The sequence below is a fragment of the Cyprinodon tularosa genome, unplaced genomic scaffold (genome assembly GCF_016077235.1).
Source record: "Cyprinodon tularosa strain WSP-4 unplaced genomic scaffold, ASM1607723v1 ctg681, whole genome shotgun sequence".
Taxonomy (NCBI): domain Eukaryota; kingdom Metazoa; phylum Chordata; class Actinopteri; order Cyprinodontiformes; family Cyprinodontidae; genus Cyprinodon; species Cyprinodon tularosa.
In genome coordinates, this window is record NW_024039431.1 from 271,631 (window position 1) to 287,915 (window position 16,285).

Consider the following 16,285-nt stretch of genomic DNA (forward strand, 5'->3'; position numbering starts at 1 on the left):
GGCCCAACAGAGCTCAGAACCTCCTTCAAAACTTGGCTGGAGTAATATCTAAGGGACAGTTTGTGGGTTTCATGCCACTAACCACCTTAGTAAAAGAAAGCACAGAAATGGTCTCAAACTGCTCGAATGCAGCAGTCTGTGCCGGAGGAGCACAGACATCATCAAAAGGCATATTACTATTACAGATATTCTGCCTGACAGATTCCACTTTATCAGTGAAAAAGGACACAAACTCCTCGCAGGTTGCAGTGGAGGCATCAGACAGGACAGTAGGGCATGGATTATTGACAGAATCAATAGTATTAAATAGCAGTCTAGGATTATGAGAGCTATTATCTATTATGGAGGACAAATGTTTGGACTTGGCGTCCTTTAGAGCTCTCTGGCAAGCAGCCAAGCTGTCCCTTAACCAGCCCAGGGATACATGCAGTTTATCCTTTTTCCACCGCCGTTCAGCCTGTCTGCATTGTTGTCTGAGCAGACGGGTATGGTCATTCAGCCAGGGATCCGACTTAGTTTGGGTCGTTTTTTGCTGAAAAGGGGCAACAGAGTCAAGAATCGCAGAACATGTTGAATGGAACATGTTGAGTGTGTGCCCATACTCGTGTTTTGGTGCATTAACAGATTGAGTGATATCAAAGGAGACTAAAAGGCCTTTGAATTCGTTGGCCAGTTGATTTGCTGCACATCAAACATGAATATTAAAGTCTCCACAAATCAGCAGCTTATCAAATTTTGGAGGAAACTCAGACAAAAACTCTGAGAACTCTTGAAGAAAGTCCTTATTAGATTTGGGCGGGCGATAAACTGTGGCACACAGCACAGGGCAGGTAAGGTTGATCACAAACAGCTGCAGTTCCAAACTGGAGTAATTTTTGGTGGTTATCGTCCTGCATCTGAAGCTCTCCTTAAAGTTAGCAGCCAGGCCACACCCCGCGACCGGCAGCTCGCGGGGTGCTGACGTAGAAACAGCCGGGGGGGAGGAGCTCCGAGAAGGCGCTGTTTTCACCTGGTTTCACCCAGGTCTCTGTCAACAGCAGGAAATCCAGATCATGTGTTGTAAAAAAGTCTCTCAAGATAAACGCGAGCGGACATTTCCCGGCACGCAGCCCCGCTGGGAGATCCGCACTGGCCGACAGCATGGAAACAGCACTCCGGTGTCCCAAAGGACCGGTCGGAGCCACCGATATCTGTACTCCGTGGAACTCCGTAGATCGTAGCCACTGTAGTGTGTGGATGGTCTGGATGGAAGACGACAGGGTTCATGGAGGGAGGCAGCCAGAAACATTTTCAGTTTACTCAGGACTCCCCCTCGCTTTCCGCGTTTTCTGCGGCAACCGTTGCAAGGTAACCAGCAGGAAGGACGCCACAGATGCGGCGGTATAGACTCCAGGTAAGGCGGAAGCCTCTTTGAGTGTCCAGCAAAGCCGCAAATTGGCGGTTTTTCCAAAGATTTAAAAATATTAAAAAGTGTCAGGCGATCATACACCAACAGTGGTGACACACTACGCACAACAAACAGCAGCTACAGGAAAAACATTAACACTCTCAGCAGAGGGAGACGGCCAGCCAAACACAGGGGCGCCATCTATTAAGATAAAAAAGGTCAATCAGGAACCAAACTAATTAAATTCAAAACCTTAAAACCATCATATAACTATTAAAAAGCTCCTAATTTCATGCAAACAGGAACAGAATCTATGGAAAACAACAAAAAACTTTTTTACTATTTTATGGTAAAAAAAAAAAGTTTTCTGAAACAGGAGAAAACCTGAATGTTTCTGTCTGTAACAGCAATAATGATAAAGCAAGACGTTTGGATCAAACTGATGATGATGATGCTAAAAGCATGAAGGCTTTTCAGCAGGACTGATGGAACGCGTCTCTCCGGGTCTAAACCAAACAGAGAGACACGGAGGAACCCGGCCTGAAGCCGACTCCAAACCCAGGATGCAGAGGTTCAGAGAAGCTGGTGCTGAAGGTGTGGATGTGGATCAACGAGTCTGAGGAGACTCTGTAGAAGGACAGCAGGCCAGCAGGATGGTCCAGATAGACGGCCACTCTGCTGGTGACCAAGGAGGAGGAGGAGGAGGAGATGGAGTTGAGACTAACCGATGTTCCTTTGTTGTTGTGATAGACGGAGTAAATGCCGTCAGAGCAGAAGAGACTCCAGGACTTTTCATTGTATCCCAACTCACAGAGGTCGCTGTCTCCCTTCCTGCCGATTCCTCTGTAAGTCACTGAAACATGAACTCTTCCTTTCCGCTCCACCTCCCAGTAGCAGCGGCCAAACAGAGCGTCTCTGCACAGCAGCTGGCGGCACCAGTCGAACCTGTCCGGATGATCCGAGTAGAGCTGGTCCTCCTCCTCATGCGTCACCTTCCTGTTATCCTCAGACAGCTTTAGGTTTCTGTGCATCGTGTTCCGGTCAAAAACAAGCCGACGGGAATCTGATGAAAGAAGCAGGAGCTGAGCTTTGATCCTTTAGCCTTATTAATACTAAATAAAAACAAATACTTACACTTCCTTAAACCTGGTTTCAAGTATTGGACTCCAGCAGGCTCCATCCTGAGAACATCAGAGGTAATAAAGCTTTCACACTAAATCTAATAGAAACGCTTTTTTTTTTCTTTTTGGTTCACAACCAGTTAAACTGAGATTTATGAGGTGATGAAATATCAGTTTAACCATCGTAAGGCTTAAAACACAACAACTCAAGAAAAGACTAAACCGATTTTCACTGCAGCTATTTCTGCACCTGAGAGTCTCCAGTCTGGAACGGCCATCTTCTAATCGAGCCGTCATCAATTTCTCTCCATCTTCTCCTGGATGGTTGTAGCTCAGGTCCAGGTCCCTCAAATGAGACGGGTTGGAGCTCAAAGCAGCGGCCAGAAAAGCACAACCTTCCTCTGTGATCAGACAGCCTGACAGGCTGCAAAATGATTCATTATTAATAGAGTTACAGAAACATCCCAGAAATGAAGCATAGAAACAGATTCAGGAGAAGAAAACCAGATAAATTAACCTCCTGACCTTAGAGTCTGCAGTTTGCAGTGTGGACTTGCCAGGCCTGCAGACAGGAGGTTCACCCCCGAGTCGCTGAGATCATTGTTAGTGAGGTCCAAGTCAGTCAGACGAGAGGACTGGGACCATAGTACAGAGGACAGATGTTTGCAGCTGGTTCCCGACAGGTTACAAGAGCTCAGGCTGGTTTGAAAAGAAAGAATTAATTTAAAAAAATCATGAATACACCCAAATAATTCTACTTCTTTATTTATTTACCTAGAGTGAAGAGAAGAAGAAAATATTTACTACTAGAAGCAGCATGTCTACATTGAGGCAGAACCAGGAATCAAACCTGATATATTTCAATCAATACTTTATGTAGTCCAAAGGGAAATTTAATTCTAGTAAAGTAATCTCTAGAGGTTCTTCCTCGGGGCGTGATCTACAGCTCTCACTGGAGCGATTTACAGCCGAGAGTGAAGCGGCTGAAATGAGGATCAGTGCGTCCAAATCCGAGACCATGGTCTTGAGCCAGAAAAGGGTAGAGTGCCTTCTCCGGGTTGGGGAGGATGTACTGCCCCTAGTGGAGGAGTTTAAGTATCTTGGGGTCTTGTTCACGAATGAGGGGAAGATGAAGCGGGAGGTCAATAGGCGGATTGGTACGGCATCTGCTGTGAAGCGGGTGCTGTGCCGGTCTGTTGTGGTGAAGAAAGAGCTGAGCCAAAAACAGCAAAGCTCTCAATTTACCGGTGGATCTACGTTCCTACCCTCATCTATAGGGTCCTGGATACAAGGAGCCGGTTGAGGTGGCTATGACATCTGATTAGGATGCCTCCTGGACGTCTTCCTGGTGAGGTGTTCCAGGGACGTCCCACCAGGAGGAGGCCCAGAGGGAGACCCATGACACGCTGGAGGGACTATGTTTCTCAGCTGGCCTGGGAACGCCCTGGAATTCACCCAAAGAGTTGGCCCAAGTGGCTCGGAAAAAGGACGTCTATGCCTCCCTACTGAAGCTGCTACGCCCACAAATGGACCCCGGATAAGTGGAAGAAGATGGATGGATGGATGGAACATATATTCAATAAAAAATATAGTTCATAGAAATAATACAAGCCTCATTTCTTTAGGATTCCATCCAAAGACCAAGGTGGAAATGTAGCAATAGCTGCCATATCTCTCTACACTAGACTAGACCAAGACAAGACGTACTTAATCAATGTTACAAAGGGAAATTCATTGTTACAATGGCTCTCAGTGACACAGACTCGGTTCAAACTGGGTGCAGACTGGCACAGATTAACTTATGTTGAATATAAAAAAGGTTTGGATCCTTAAATGGCACTACCTTACAGCTGCGATAAACTTCAACATAAAACCACTGGATGTCTTACCTCAGAATTTCCAGGGCACAATCTTGACTCTCCAGTCCAGAACATAAGAGGAAAACTCCCGAGTCCTTCAAGTTGTTGTTACTCAGGTTGAGCTCTGTCAAGCTTGATGAGTAGGAGCCAAGAACCGATGACAGTGTCTCACAGCTTCTGTCTGAGAGGTTACAATGGCTCAGGCTGAAAAAGGAGATAGGGGTAATCTTAAAGTGGGGAGTATAATCATTGTATATAAAACTTAAAGCTAAATACTGACATAGCTTTCTTTGATTGTTTGACCACCGGCAGCAATCTTAGGAAGGTATCCTCTGAGGCTGAATACTTTTTCAGGTCAAAAGTATCAAGACTTTGTTCAGATGAAGTCAAGATAAAAGCCAGAGCTGACCACTGGGCAGGTGACAGTCGTTCTGGGGAGAGACTTCCTGAATCCAGTGAACGCTGAATCTCCTCCATCAAGGAACGGTCGTTCAGCTCGTTCAGACAATGAAAAAGGTTTATGCTTTTTTCTGCTTGTAGATTCTCACTGATTTTCTTTTTGACATACTGGACAGTTTCCTGATTGGTATTGGAACAGCATGGGGTTTGTCTCAACAAACCTTCCAGAAGTCTCTGGTTGTTCTGTACTGAAAGACCCATGAAGAAGCGCAGGAACAAGTCCAGGTGCCCGTCGGAACTCTGCAATGCCTTGTCAACAGCACTCCTGTAAATATCCGTTTCTGCAGACTCGTCTTCTCTCGTCTCAGTTCTCCAGGATGTTGACTGTTCTTCCATCAGGTTGATCCCAGAGTTGATGAAGGTCAGATGGACGTGAAGAGCCGCCAAAAACTCCTGAACACTCAGATGGACAAAGCAGAATACCTTCTTCTGGTGCAGCCCTGTCTCCTCTTTAAAGATCTCTGTGAACACTCCTGAGTAAACTGAGGCTGCTCTGACATCGATGCCACACTCTAGCAGGTGTGATTCATAGAAGATAGCGTTTCTTTTCTGAAGCTGATAAAAAGCCAGTTTTGCCAGGGACACAATGATTTTTCTGCTCTCTGGACTCCAGTGTGGATCTGCCACAGATGCTCTATCATATTTGGTCTTCCTCATGTTAATCTGAAACACCAGAAAGTAGATGTACATCTGAGTTAGGGTCTTGGGAAGCTCCCCTCTCTTTTCTACTTCCAACACCTCCAGAACTGCAGCAGCGACCCAGCAGAACACTGGGATGTGGCACATGATGTGGAGACTCCGTGATGTCCTGATGTGGGAGATGATCTTGCTGGCCTTCTCCTCGTCTCTGAATCTCTTCCTAAAATACTCCTCTTTCTGACGGTCAGTGAACCCTCTGACCTCTGTAATCCTGTCAACACACTGAGGAGGGATCTGATTGGCTGCTGCAGGTCGTGTGGTTATCCAGAGGAGAGCAGAGGGAAGCAGATTCCCCCTGATGAGGTTTATCAGCAGAACATCCACTGAGGTGGACTCTGTAACATCAGTCAGGACCTCATTGTTGGTGAAGTCCAGAGGAAGTCGACTCTCATCCAGACCATCCAAGATAAACAGAACCTGGAAGTCTTCAAAGTTGCAGATTTCTTTGGTTTCAGTGAAGAAGCGATGAACAAGTTCCACCAAGCTGAACCGTTTCTCTTTCAGCACATTCAGCTCTCTGAAGGTGAATGGAAATATGAACTGGATGTTCTGGTGGGCTTTGCCTTCAGCCCAGTCCAGAGTGAACTTCTGGGTTAAGACTGTTTTCCCAATGCCAGCCACTCCCTTTGTCATCACTGCTCTGATTGGTTGATCTCTTTCAGGTGATGGCTTTAAAATGTCTTCTTGTCTGATTGTTGTTTCTGGTCTGTGTGGTTTTCTGGATGTTCTTTCAATCTGTCTGACCTCATGTTCATCATTGACCTCTCCAGTCCCTCCCTCTGTGATGTAGAGCTCTGTGTAGATCTGGTTCAGAAGAGATGGGTTTCCTGCTTTAGCGATTCCCTCAAACACACATTGGAACTTCATCTTCAAGTTTGACTTGAGTTTGCGTTGACAGTTTCCAGCTCCAGTCCCTATTAGAACACAATATATCATCAATACCACCCGGAAAAACGCTAATTGTCTTAAAGTGGTAAAAGTGATGATGGCTAGATTAGAAGATAAACAAATAAACATCTAATGCTAATAAATATATGTGTTTGTTTAGCCTTTTAGGCTTTGTCCAGGTCAGGTTTCTGCAAAAAAGAAAAAAAAAAGTCAAATCTGTGGGGCGTTAAATATTTAGTTTGCAAACTAAATATTTAATCTGAAGCTAAATATTTATTAAAAAAACTAAATATTTAGTTTGCAAACTATTTTAACTGTAGTTTGCTTTTTTTCAGCCTTAGGCATTGTAATAAAAAAAAACAGCGTCTAAACTTAAAAAAAATAATAATCAGACCGTTGTTATTATTCAGCTTGGAGCTGCGTGCATTGATCCAGTCTCAGCTGTGTGTTTCACACAGCTCTGCTTTATGCAACCCAGCCCTGCCTACCCTTGTTTATAACCTTATTTTATTGGTTACAAAGCCCAACAGCCCATGTGGTCCTAGCCAATAACAGCAGGACTCTATGAGGCTCTACTCTGTGCATCATTGGAAGAAAGGCAAATAGGGAGCGCTTGTGAGACTTCACTGGCTGTCCCTGACACTTGCGTCTTGTAGATAAGCAGACGATGTAAAGAGCCATACCAAACATCACGGGCTAACAACTGAGGAAATAAGGCCCCGCCCACACGAAGTCAAAACGAACACGGAACGCTAATATTTTCCAGAACGTTTGTCGTAAAGACGGAGACGTAAAATAAATGTGATCGTCCACACGAATGCATGAAAACGCTGCAAAATGTATGCCAGGCCTGTAAGTGGCGCTGTGGTGCCAAAGCAAAAATAGGCGACGAAATGTTGGGCATGCGCACTAATATTTATTCATGGTTGCCCTGCGGGTCCATTTTGGTGGTTCAGTCAGATTCAGGTGCTGAACTATGTGGTCGATATTGCTCTGTTCTTCCTGGAGATATTCCAGAAGAAGAAGATTCTGTTGTAAGCCCGACAGCAGGGTGAGTAGCATGAGCAGCAACCATTCAACACAGTACGGCGCCATTGTTGTTGTGATACTGTGTCGCGCATGCGTGTTTAGAGGCGACGCTATGACGCATGCGTGTAAGAAAAAAAATGCGGTTAGAGCTTAAAGATGGAAATGCGAAAACGGCGTTTCAAAATCTTCCCCATTATGAAGGCTTAATTAAAAAAAAGATCGTTTACAGACCCCCGAAACGCCGGCTTCGTATGGATGAGAGGCTGGTTTGGTGAAAAATTTGTGCGTTTAGGCCAGGGTTTGGCTTCGTGTGAACGGGGCCTAAGTATTACATTTCTGATCTGGATTACTTGATGCTGAGATGCTGGATTACTTTTAATCTGTGGACCCTTATGAATGAATGAAGTATAAACCATTGAAGATTGGATGCCTTCAAAGGAATGTAGCTGTGGCTGACTTTTTATGTACACATGTTGACATGCTGCTATGTCTGTGTTAATTGTCCTTTGGTGCTTGCAGTGTCCATAAAATGAACTTGGTGGTTGAATTGTGGAGAATCTAAGCTTTCCAATGATGTATAACATGTCTATATTGGTAAACATTTTACAGCTGGAGTTATTAGTTGTAAATGCTTTAAAAGTGGTCATCTGCGATTGGGTGGGTTTGGAGAGGTTAAGGAGAGTTTGGGATTAACATAATGTTTCTCATAACAAGCTAGAATGTTTCCCAAGGATATTTCATATAGTGTGTTTCCAACTGTTTGGGTAATAGTCTTTGAAGAGCTTCACAGCCTTCCTGCAGGGTTATAATTAGTGAGTTACACTTTGCCTAACCAGAGCAGAGCTGATGTTCTCTTTTTCTTTAATCTATCTCCATTTATTTAAGTGGACTGTACAGTTCAGTGGTCACCAAATAGAAATCAACGGGGTCCGAATATAGAAACTCAATAAGTAAAGGTCTGCAGACATTTTTAACAAGCTGTTACTTTAAACAGAATTTAACACTAAAATAAAATGAGGTTTTTATGCATCCATGTTATAGATTGAATTTTTTAATAGACAATATTATAGAAAATTGCCTGCTGTGTCTAGAAGTACCTAGCAGCAGCAACCCAGACTGCAGTCCGCTATTCCTTGACCTCTGCTCTATGCCGCATCTCAGTACAAGGTCCATTGTATGAAGATGAGAATGTGTGGGACTATTCACATTTTGAACAAAGCCAATATGTCTAAGATAGCATTAAATGCTACACTTCAGCTATCAACTTCATTGTCACCATGGATGTTAAAACCCTCCACTATGATGTCGTCGGACAACATGCAATAATTTATAAATGTTTTAAATCAGGTTGGGTCCGGATTAGCCAGCAGGTGTGTCCGGATCCAGACTGCGATCCGCTAATCCGTGACCTCTGGTATAGTTTAATCATTTTTTTCCCATAACAATTGGTAATAAAATATTGATTTATCAGAGATTAATTTCCTTTTTATTCACTAAATGTGATCTTCAACATAAAGGTTGTAGCTCAGGCTTTTGCACACCTGCGAGGCTACGCACAGTCTGGGTACAAGGAGCCCAGACTCCTTCAGACTCATCGCCTGTTTGCTGAAACTGTCGCTGGTTTCATTAAGATCTCCACAGCTCTTCTGCTTTCAGTTTAAGGATGAAAACTTTGTTGAGATCAGAGCAGGACTGGTCATTAGAGCTGTGAAGCCTGTCAGGATTGTCTATCTGACTTACTGCTCTGCAGGCGGTCAGCCATTCCCTCCTGCTTCATCCTCCTCAGGAAGTTCATGGTGATTTTCACCAAAGCTTCTCTGCTGCTCTTGATCTGCTCTTCATCCTCACCCTCATCCTCCCACTGACACTCTAAGCTTTCCTCCAGACTCAGAACCTTCTGGATCTTCTTCAGCTCCTTCTTCACAAAAGTGACAATGTTTTCCTCCAGCAGCTGAAACAGATCAATACATGAAGGGCTCATCAGGCTGAGATGATGGAGCCAAACATCAGACCCATGTTGGACATCAGTAATAGAAGCACAGACCATGAATATGGAGTCCAGCTCGGTTTGATGCTGCTGGGCAGATGGACCACTGGGAACCTCTGAGCTCTGCTGGTAGAGTCTGTGGAGGAACCAGGAAGCATTAACTCACATTCTGAACAACAACAAAGGTCCACGCGGTGTCCTGCTCCACAACCAGTGTATTTTTAAATAGAAAGTGGGAATTTATTACATTTATGTGCATAACAGTGAAAATGCTGTCTAATAACTCTACCAATTGGGAGCATATATAAAGTAAAGAGAATTGGTCCTAGCACTGATCCCTGTGGTACTCCACAGGTAACCTTTGAGCATGTTGAAGATCTGTCATTAGCATGAACAATCTGAAATCGATCAGATAGATAAGATTTAAACCAGTCTAGTGCTGTTCCTTTAATTCCAACAAAATATTCAAGTCTTTCTAAAAGAATATTATGGTCAACTGTATCAAATGCAGCACTAAGATCCAACAGGACGAGCACAGATACAAGTCCATTATCTGAGGCCATGAGAATATCATTAGTGACTTTCACCAGAGCTGTTTCAGTGCTATGATGAGCTCTAAAGCCAGACTGAAACTCTTCAAAAAGTTCATTATGGTGGAAGTGATCGCACACTTGTTTGGCAACTACTTTCTCAAGAATTTTAGATCAGAAAGGAAGATTGGATATAGGTCTATAATTAACCAAGTCATCTGGGTCAAGAGACGGTTTCTTAAGCAGAGGTTTAATTCCAGCAACCTTAAAAGCCTTTGGTACATATCCCTGTAACAGAGATAGATTAATCACATCTAAAATGGAGGAGGAGATCAAAGGGAATACCTCCTTAACCTTTTCATAACATGAGGACCCAAATTTGGGTCCTCAGCACTCGCCTGAGGCATATTTCTCGAAAACAGGCCTAGTGTCCAAGAGGTTAAATAACCTGGTTGGAACTGGGATCTAACATCCAAGTTGAAGGCTTAGATGAAGACAATAGTTTTGCTAACTCTGAAAGTTCAACTGGATCAAAGCAGTCTAAACCCGGTTCAGATTCCATGACTACCTCAGGTACAATCGCGGATAGAGGAGTGCTTATGATCTTATTTTTAATAAGATAAATCTTATTTATAAAGAATCCCATAAAATCATTGCCGCTAAGAGCAGGTGGAATGGACGGTTCAACAGAGCTATGGCTCTGGGTGAGTTTGGCAACTGTATTAAAAAGAAATCTAGGATTATTCTTATTCTCCTCTATTAATGAGGAGAAATATGCTGCTCTTGCTTTACAAAGGGTCCTCTTATACAGCAGGAAACTATTTTTCCAGACTAGGTAGGATTCCTGTGGAGCGATATTTTGTCTCCAGTTTCCTAGCATTTTGCTTCAAAGTACGCAGCTCTGCATTAAACCAAGGAACAAGCTTTCTATTTTTAACGGTTTTCATTTTCGTTGTCTAAGGCAATACGCAGAGAACTAGCAACCCCATCAACAAATTCATCAACCTGTGAAGGGGAATAAGCTAAGCTTTTGCACTCTGCAGCACTGCTCAGCGACACAGAGGAGAGAGAAAGTGAAGCAGATTCTTTAAAATGTATAACTGCACTATCTGATAATTCAATTCTATCCAGTTTATTTCTATAGCTCCAATTCACATCATGTCATCTCAGGTCACTTTCCAGTTCAACCAGATCATCCAGTCAGATTGGTTCAAAATTTTCTATTTAAGGAAAACCAGCTGATTGCATCGACTCATTGACTCTTCAGCAATCCCTCACACTAAGCATGCTTGTAGCGACAGTGGAGAGGAAAAACTCCCTTTGAACAGGACTAATTAGTTTGAACATTTAGAAGCGGCTCACCTTTTTGCAGGTAATCGTTGGTCTGATTTAAATTCATAGAAGGCGTCCTTTGACATGTCGCTCTTTAAGGACACACAGCTGGGTTCTGGTCCAGGTTCTGGTCCAGGTTCTGGTTCTGGTCGTTTCCTGTGGATAGAGATGCTTTGGTGATGTTCATGCTGAGCTCTGACACAGAGGAGAGTCCTGGACAGTTAGAGGTGAATATATGAACTTTAACCTTTGCTTTTATATTTCCTTCATTCTTTCTTTGTTTAATCACCTATAAATCAGACATGGTGACATTTAAAATAGTGGTTCCACCTGGAAAATATTCCTTAATGCCTTTCAGTCACACAAATACAAGAAACTGTGTTTCCAATTTATAGTCTGGGAGCTGAACTTGCTTTAATCCACAGATGGAATTTCAGGTGGAATTTGCTCCTAAGACCCTCAGAGCTTAAAGGGTTAACATGTTAAACTAATTAGTTTAAACATTTAGAAGCGGCTCACCTTTTTGCAGGTAATCGTTGGTCTGATTTAAATTCATAGAAGGCGTCCTTTGACATGTCGCTCTTTAAGGACACACAGCTGGGTTCTGGTCCAGGTTCTGGTCCAGGTTCTGGTTCTGGTCGTTTCCTGTGGATAGAGATGCTTTGGTGATGTTCATGCTGAGCTCTGACACAGAGGAGAGTCCTGGACAGTTAGAGGTGAATATATGAACTTTAACCTTTGCTTTTATATTTCCTTCATTCTTTCTTTGTTTAATCACCTATAAATCAGACATGGTGACATTTAAAATAGTGGTTCCACCTGGAAAATATTCCTTAATGCCTTTCAGTCACACAAATACAAGAAACTGTGTTTCCAATTTATAGTCTGGGAGCTGAACTTGCTTTAATCCACAGATGGAATTTCAGGTGGAATTTGCTCCTAAGACCCTCAGAGCTTAAAGGGTTAACATGTTAAACTAATTAGTTTAAACATTTAGAAGCGGCTCACCTTTTTGCAGGTAATCGTTGGTCTGATTTAAATTCATAGAAGGCGTCCTTTGACATGTCGCTCTTTAGGGACGCACAGCTGGGTTCTGGTCCAGGTTCTGGTTCTGGTCGTTTCCTGTGGATAGAGATGCTTTGGTGATGTTCATGCTGAGCTCTGACTCAGAGGAGAGTCCTGGACAGTTAGAGGTCATAATCTGACCTTTAACCTTTGCTCTTTTAAATACATTTCCTTAATAGAAAAGCTTTTCCTTCAATCCCTGTCAACTCTGTCGTGTCCAAATCTCTCACTAATGTAGTCACAGATGGTCTGGTTCAACCCTTGATTCCTTTATACTGTGAAAACTAGGCTTAAAACTTTCCTTTTTGATAAAGCTTCTAGTTAGAGTGGCTCAGGTTATCCTGATCTATCTCTATAGTTCTGCTGCTATAGGCTTAGACTGCTGGAGGACATAGGGACCCCTTTTTCCTTTTTCTATGTCTGCTTCTGTCTCCTTGAACCCCAGTGGGCCTCAGCAGATGGCCGCTCACACTGAGCCTGGTTCTGCTGGAAGTTTCTTCCTGTTCTAAGGGAGTTTTTCCTCTCCACTGTCGCTACAAGCATGCTTAGTGTGAGGGATTGCTGAAGAGTCAATGAGTCGATGCAATCAGCTGGTTTTTCTTTGATAGAAATAAACTGAATTGAAATTGAATCTTTCTAAACGGTCAGTTAACTGAGTTTACTACATAGTCTCCACTCCAGATAGTGATGAAGGGGTTAGGAATTAGGACAGACATTTGGACACAGATCTGCAGAACCCCTGCTGGATCAACAGGCAAATTACAGACACCTAGTAACACCTGTTTACCCTGAACTAACTGGAGACTGAATTGGTGGAAACAAATCCAGCCAAAACAAACTGTGTTATAAATACGATAATGCATAATCAAAACATTTCTAACCAAGTGGGTTCAGTTTAATACGGTTAAACATTTAGAAACAACTCACCTCTTTGCAGCTGAAGGTTGCTCTGATTTAAAATCATAATAGTCATCCTTTGACCTGTTGTTCTTTAAGGACACACAGCTGGGTTCCTGTTCAGGTTCTGGTTCAGGTGGTTTCCTGAAAATAAAGATGACTTGGTGATGTTCATGCTGAGCTCTGATGTGGAAAAGAGTCCTAGACAGTTAGAGACGCTGATCTGACCTCTGAGCTTTGCTCTGGTCCTCCGGTTCTCTGCCCCTCTGATCCATGCCGCTCACCTCAGCTCACACACCTCCCACACCTTCCACCTTCATTTGAGAAGGAAAGATATATGAAGGAAAGAAATAGGGCAATATTTAGAGTCATGTTCACTAAAAACTGAGGGATAGTGTAGCCTCCATCAAAGCTTTTAAGTCAGCTCAGCTGGTAAAAGGAGCTAAAAAAGGAAGTCATCTGTAATCAGGATAAAGACAAGGTAGATCTTTATGTTTTAGTAAAATTATCTTTCAAATATCCTTTTTATTTTACCCTTTATAACTAAAACATGGTTTGATGATTAGACTGACGCCTCAGTAGTTCAGTGCTGATGCATCTATAAGCCTATAGCTTATTTTCCTGTTGAATGGGTCCAACCCAGCAAAGAACCGAAACGTTAGATTTAAGATGAGTTTTGTGTAGGGCAGCAACTAAGAAATATTTTGAAAATTGAATAATCTGTCGATTTATTTATTTTTTTTGGTTAATTGATTAATAATGAGATAGCAAAATATTCTTTAAAGTAGACTTTATGTAATTAAACCAGGTGAAGCTCAAACTTTTCCACTTGAGGAGTTCAGAATTGTTTTATTTTTTTATCCTAAATGCAAAATGTTTATATATTTTTTACAATCTTGGTATAATTCCTGCTCTAAGTGGGTCGCTCTTTCAGCTAAAGGCAGGTTTTACCGTCTCTACACTCCAGTTAATCGATTACTGGATTGTTTCAGGCCTTGTATTGTGGATAATCCAGGCGACTGGTGTACAGCTCAAAACATAACGATGGCAACTCCAAGTAAAGTGAAATTTATTTTTTTTTTTTCTAAAAAATTACGTTAAGTCCAAGCACAAGCTACAGGTTGAATAAAAAAGATCAATCTCAATTTCTTGCTTAATAACACTTGTTTTTCTATAAACAATATTCTGCAGCGCTCAGTGTTTGCTTCTCCTCCACCAGATGGTCCTTACACCACAGCTGTTCCACAGAAACTAAACCGAAAATTATTCTGAATCCAAAAATATTCATGTTAACAGTTTTACCATAAATACCAGGAAAATTCTGGCTATTTTTTTCCATGATCATAATAGTCTGGACATTGAGTTTACTTCAATTAGTCTCTAAAATGTTAATTATCTCTATTATTTTGAATGCACAAGATGTAACTTCATATAAGTTTAGACTGCATCTAAATCGAATGTGATTCCATGTGTTATTTAGTGACTTTACTTGGAGGAACACTAACAAATGCACACATATAAATAAATGTAATGTTTATATAAAAAAATTCTTATAAATGGACATTTTTTAATCCACACTGAATAAAAGACTTTGTCTTCAGTGTGAATTTTATAAATCTTTTGTTTGCTGTCAGCAGTTGAAAACCAAATCCGTTTTATTTTGTGCACAGAGTCATGGCCTACAAAGCTGCAAAGGAAAGAGACAAAAAGTTTAAACTTATTTTTTTGTTTGTTAGTTTTCATATTAATTGCAATGAACTAAAGGAGCATAAAGTTAAAGTAAATATTAGTTTGACAAAAATATGTTTAGCCTAAAAACAAAATCCTCCAATAAGAGGAAAACATTTTATGGTAGTAGCTGAATATACATTCCTTTAAGGTTTTATTCAGGTATATCATTTCCCATGTGGGTGTAAATCAAAACATAGTCTGATATAATTCTTTAGAAACCAAAGAAAATGTTACATCACCTCTTGTCTTCACCTAGAAGACAAGAATCCTGAACACAAAATATTTTAACATTATTTAGTAGCTCTAGAAAAGAAATTAAATACACAGTTTTAGTAAATATATTTAAATGTATATATATATATATATATATATATATATATATATATATATATATATATATATATATATATATATATATGTAGCTCCTTGTGCATGGATTTTTTTTAACGAAGAAACTGGAAGTTGACTGAGTTTTTATCCTTAAATGCTTTAAAATTAAAAGTGAAAGAATTTGAAGCAGCCTCAATGATCTTTGTTTTACTGATTTTTTTTAATTTTTATGTAGCTGTCATCAAATTTCATTTATCTCTGTTTCTTATGTAACTTTGCTGCCTCTTGGCCAGAACTCCCTTGAAAGAGAGGTTTTTAATCTCAATTGGATTGTTGAATTTTGAATATATATATTTGCAACATTCATACATCGAATCAGAAATTTCTATTAATCTTAACCCAATAAAAAATTTTAAATACACCGAACCAAGTTTTCACAAAAAATGGTCGATGCGGTGGTCTACTGTTTTATAGTTTATGAGCGTAGGGATCAGGCTCTACGATCAGGAAGCAGATCGCGCACAGTCAGAGTTGAGCGCGCGCAAACCAGGGGAGGGGCAGGGCAAAGGTTGTCAGTCAGGTTTTGGACAAACAGGTGTGGAGAAAAAAAAACACTTCAGACAGGTCTGTGTGGAAATGTCTAAGTTTCATCTAGATTCTATAGTCATATTCTTTATTCTATCATTGCTCACACGAATATGATCACACTATAAACATCCAGGATCAAATGGTTCAGCTGACGCTGAAGCTTAGATGACGCAGGGTTTTTTTTAATCTTTTTTAATTATTATCATAATTTTATCTGCTGGTAACTACCAAGCTTTAGAGAACACAGTAAAAACTGTGTTTAGATGATCGACTCTCAGGGTCCTACCGAATGGAACAAGCTGGGTTCTCACTAACCCGTCTGTGAACCTTCATGGAACTCTGGGATCAGACCAACAGTGTTTGACCGCATATAGATTCTCAGT

General features: G+C 41.5%; 1 protein-coding gene across 1 annotated transcript; it reads right to left on the minus strand.

The window, feature by feature from the left end:
* Positions 1-735: 735 nt before the first annotated feature.
* Positions 736-11,441, minus strand: LOC119771610 (NLR family CARD domain-containing protein 3-like). Its single transcript, XM_038267702.1, has 9 exons — positions 11,322-11,441; positions 9,487-9,565; positions 9,183-9,393; positions 4,648-6,439; positions 4,398-4,571; positions 3,034-3,207; positions 2,759-2,932; positions 2,522-2,568; positions 736-2,450 (listed from the first exon to the last, which is right to left on the minus strand). Exons 1-9 carry the CDS (start codon positions 11,375-11,377, stop codon positions 1,894-1,896), a joined length of 3,264 nt encoding a protein of 1,087 aa, XP_038123630.1. The 5' UTR covers positions 11,378-11,441; the 3' UTR covers positions 736-1,893.
* Positions 11,442-16,285: the final 4,844 nt, after the last annotated feature.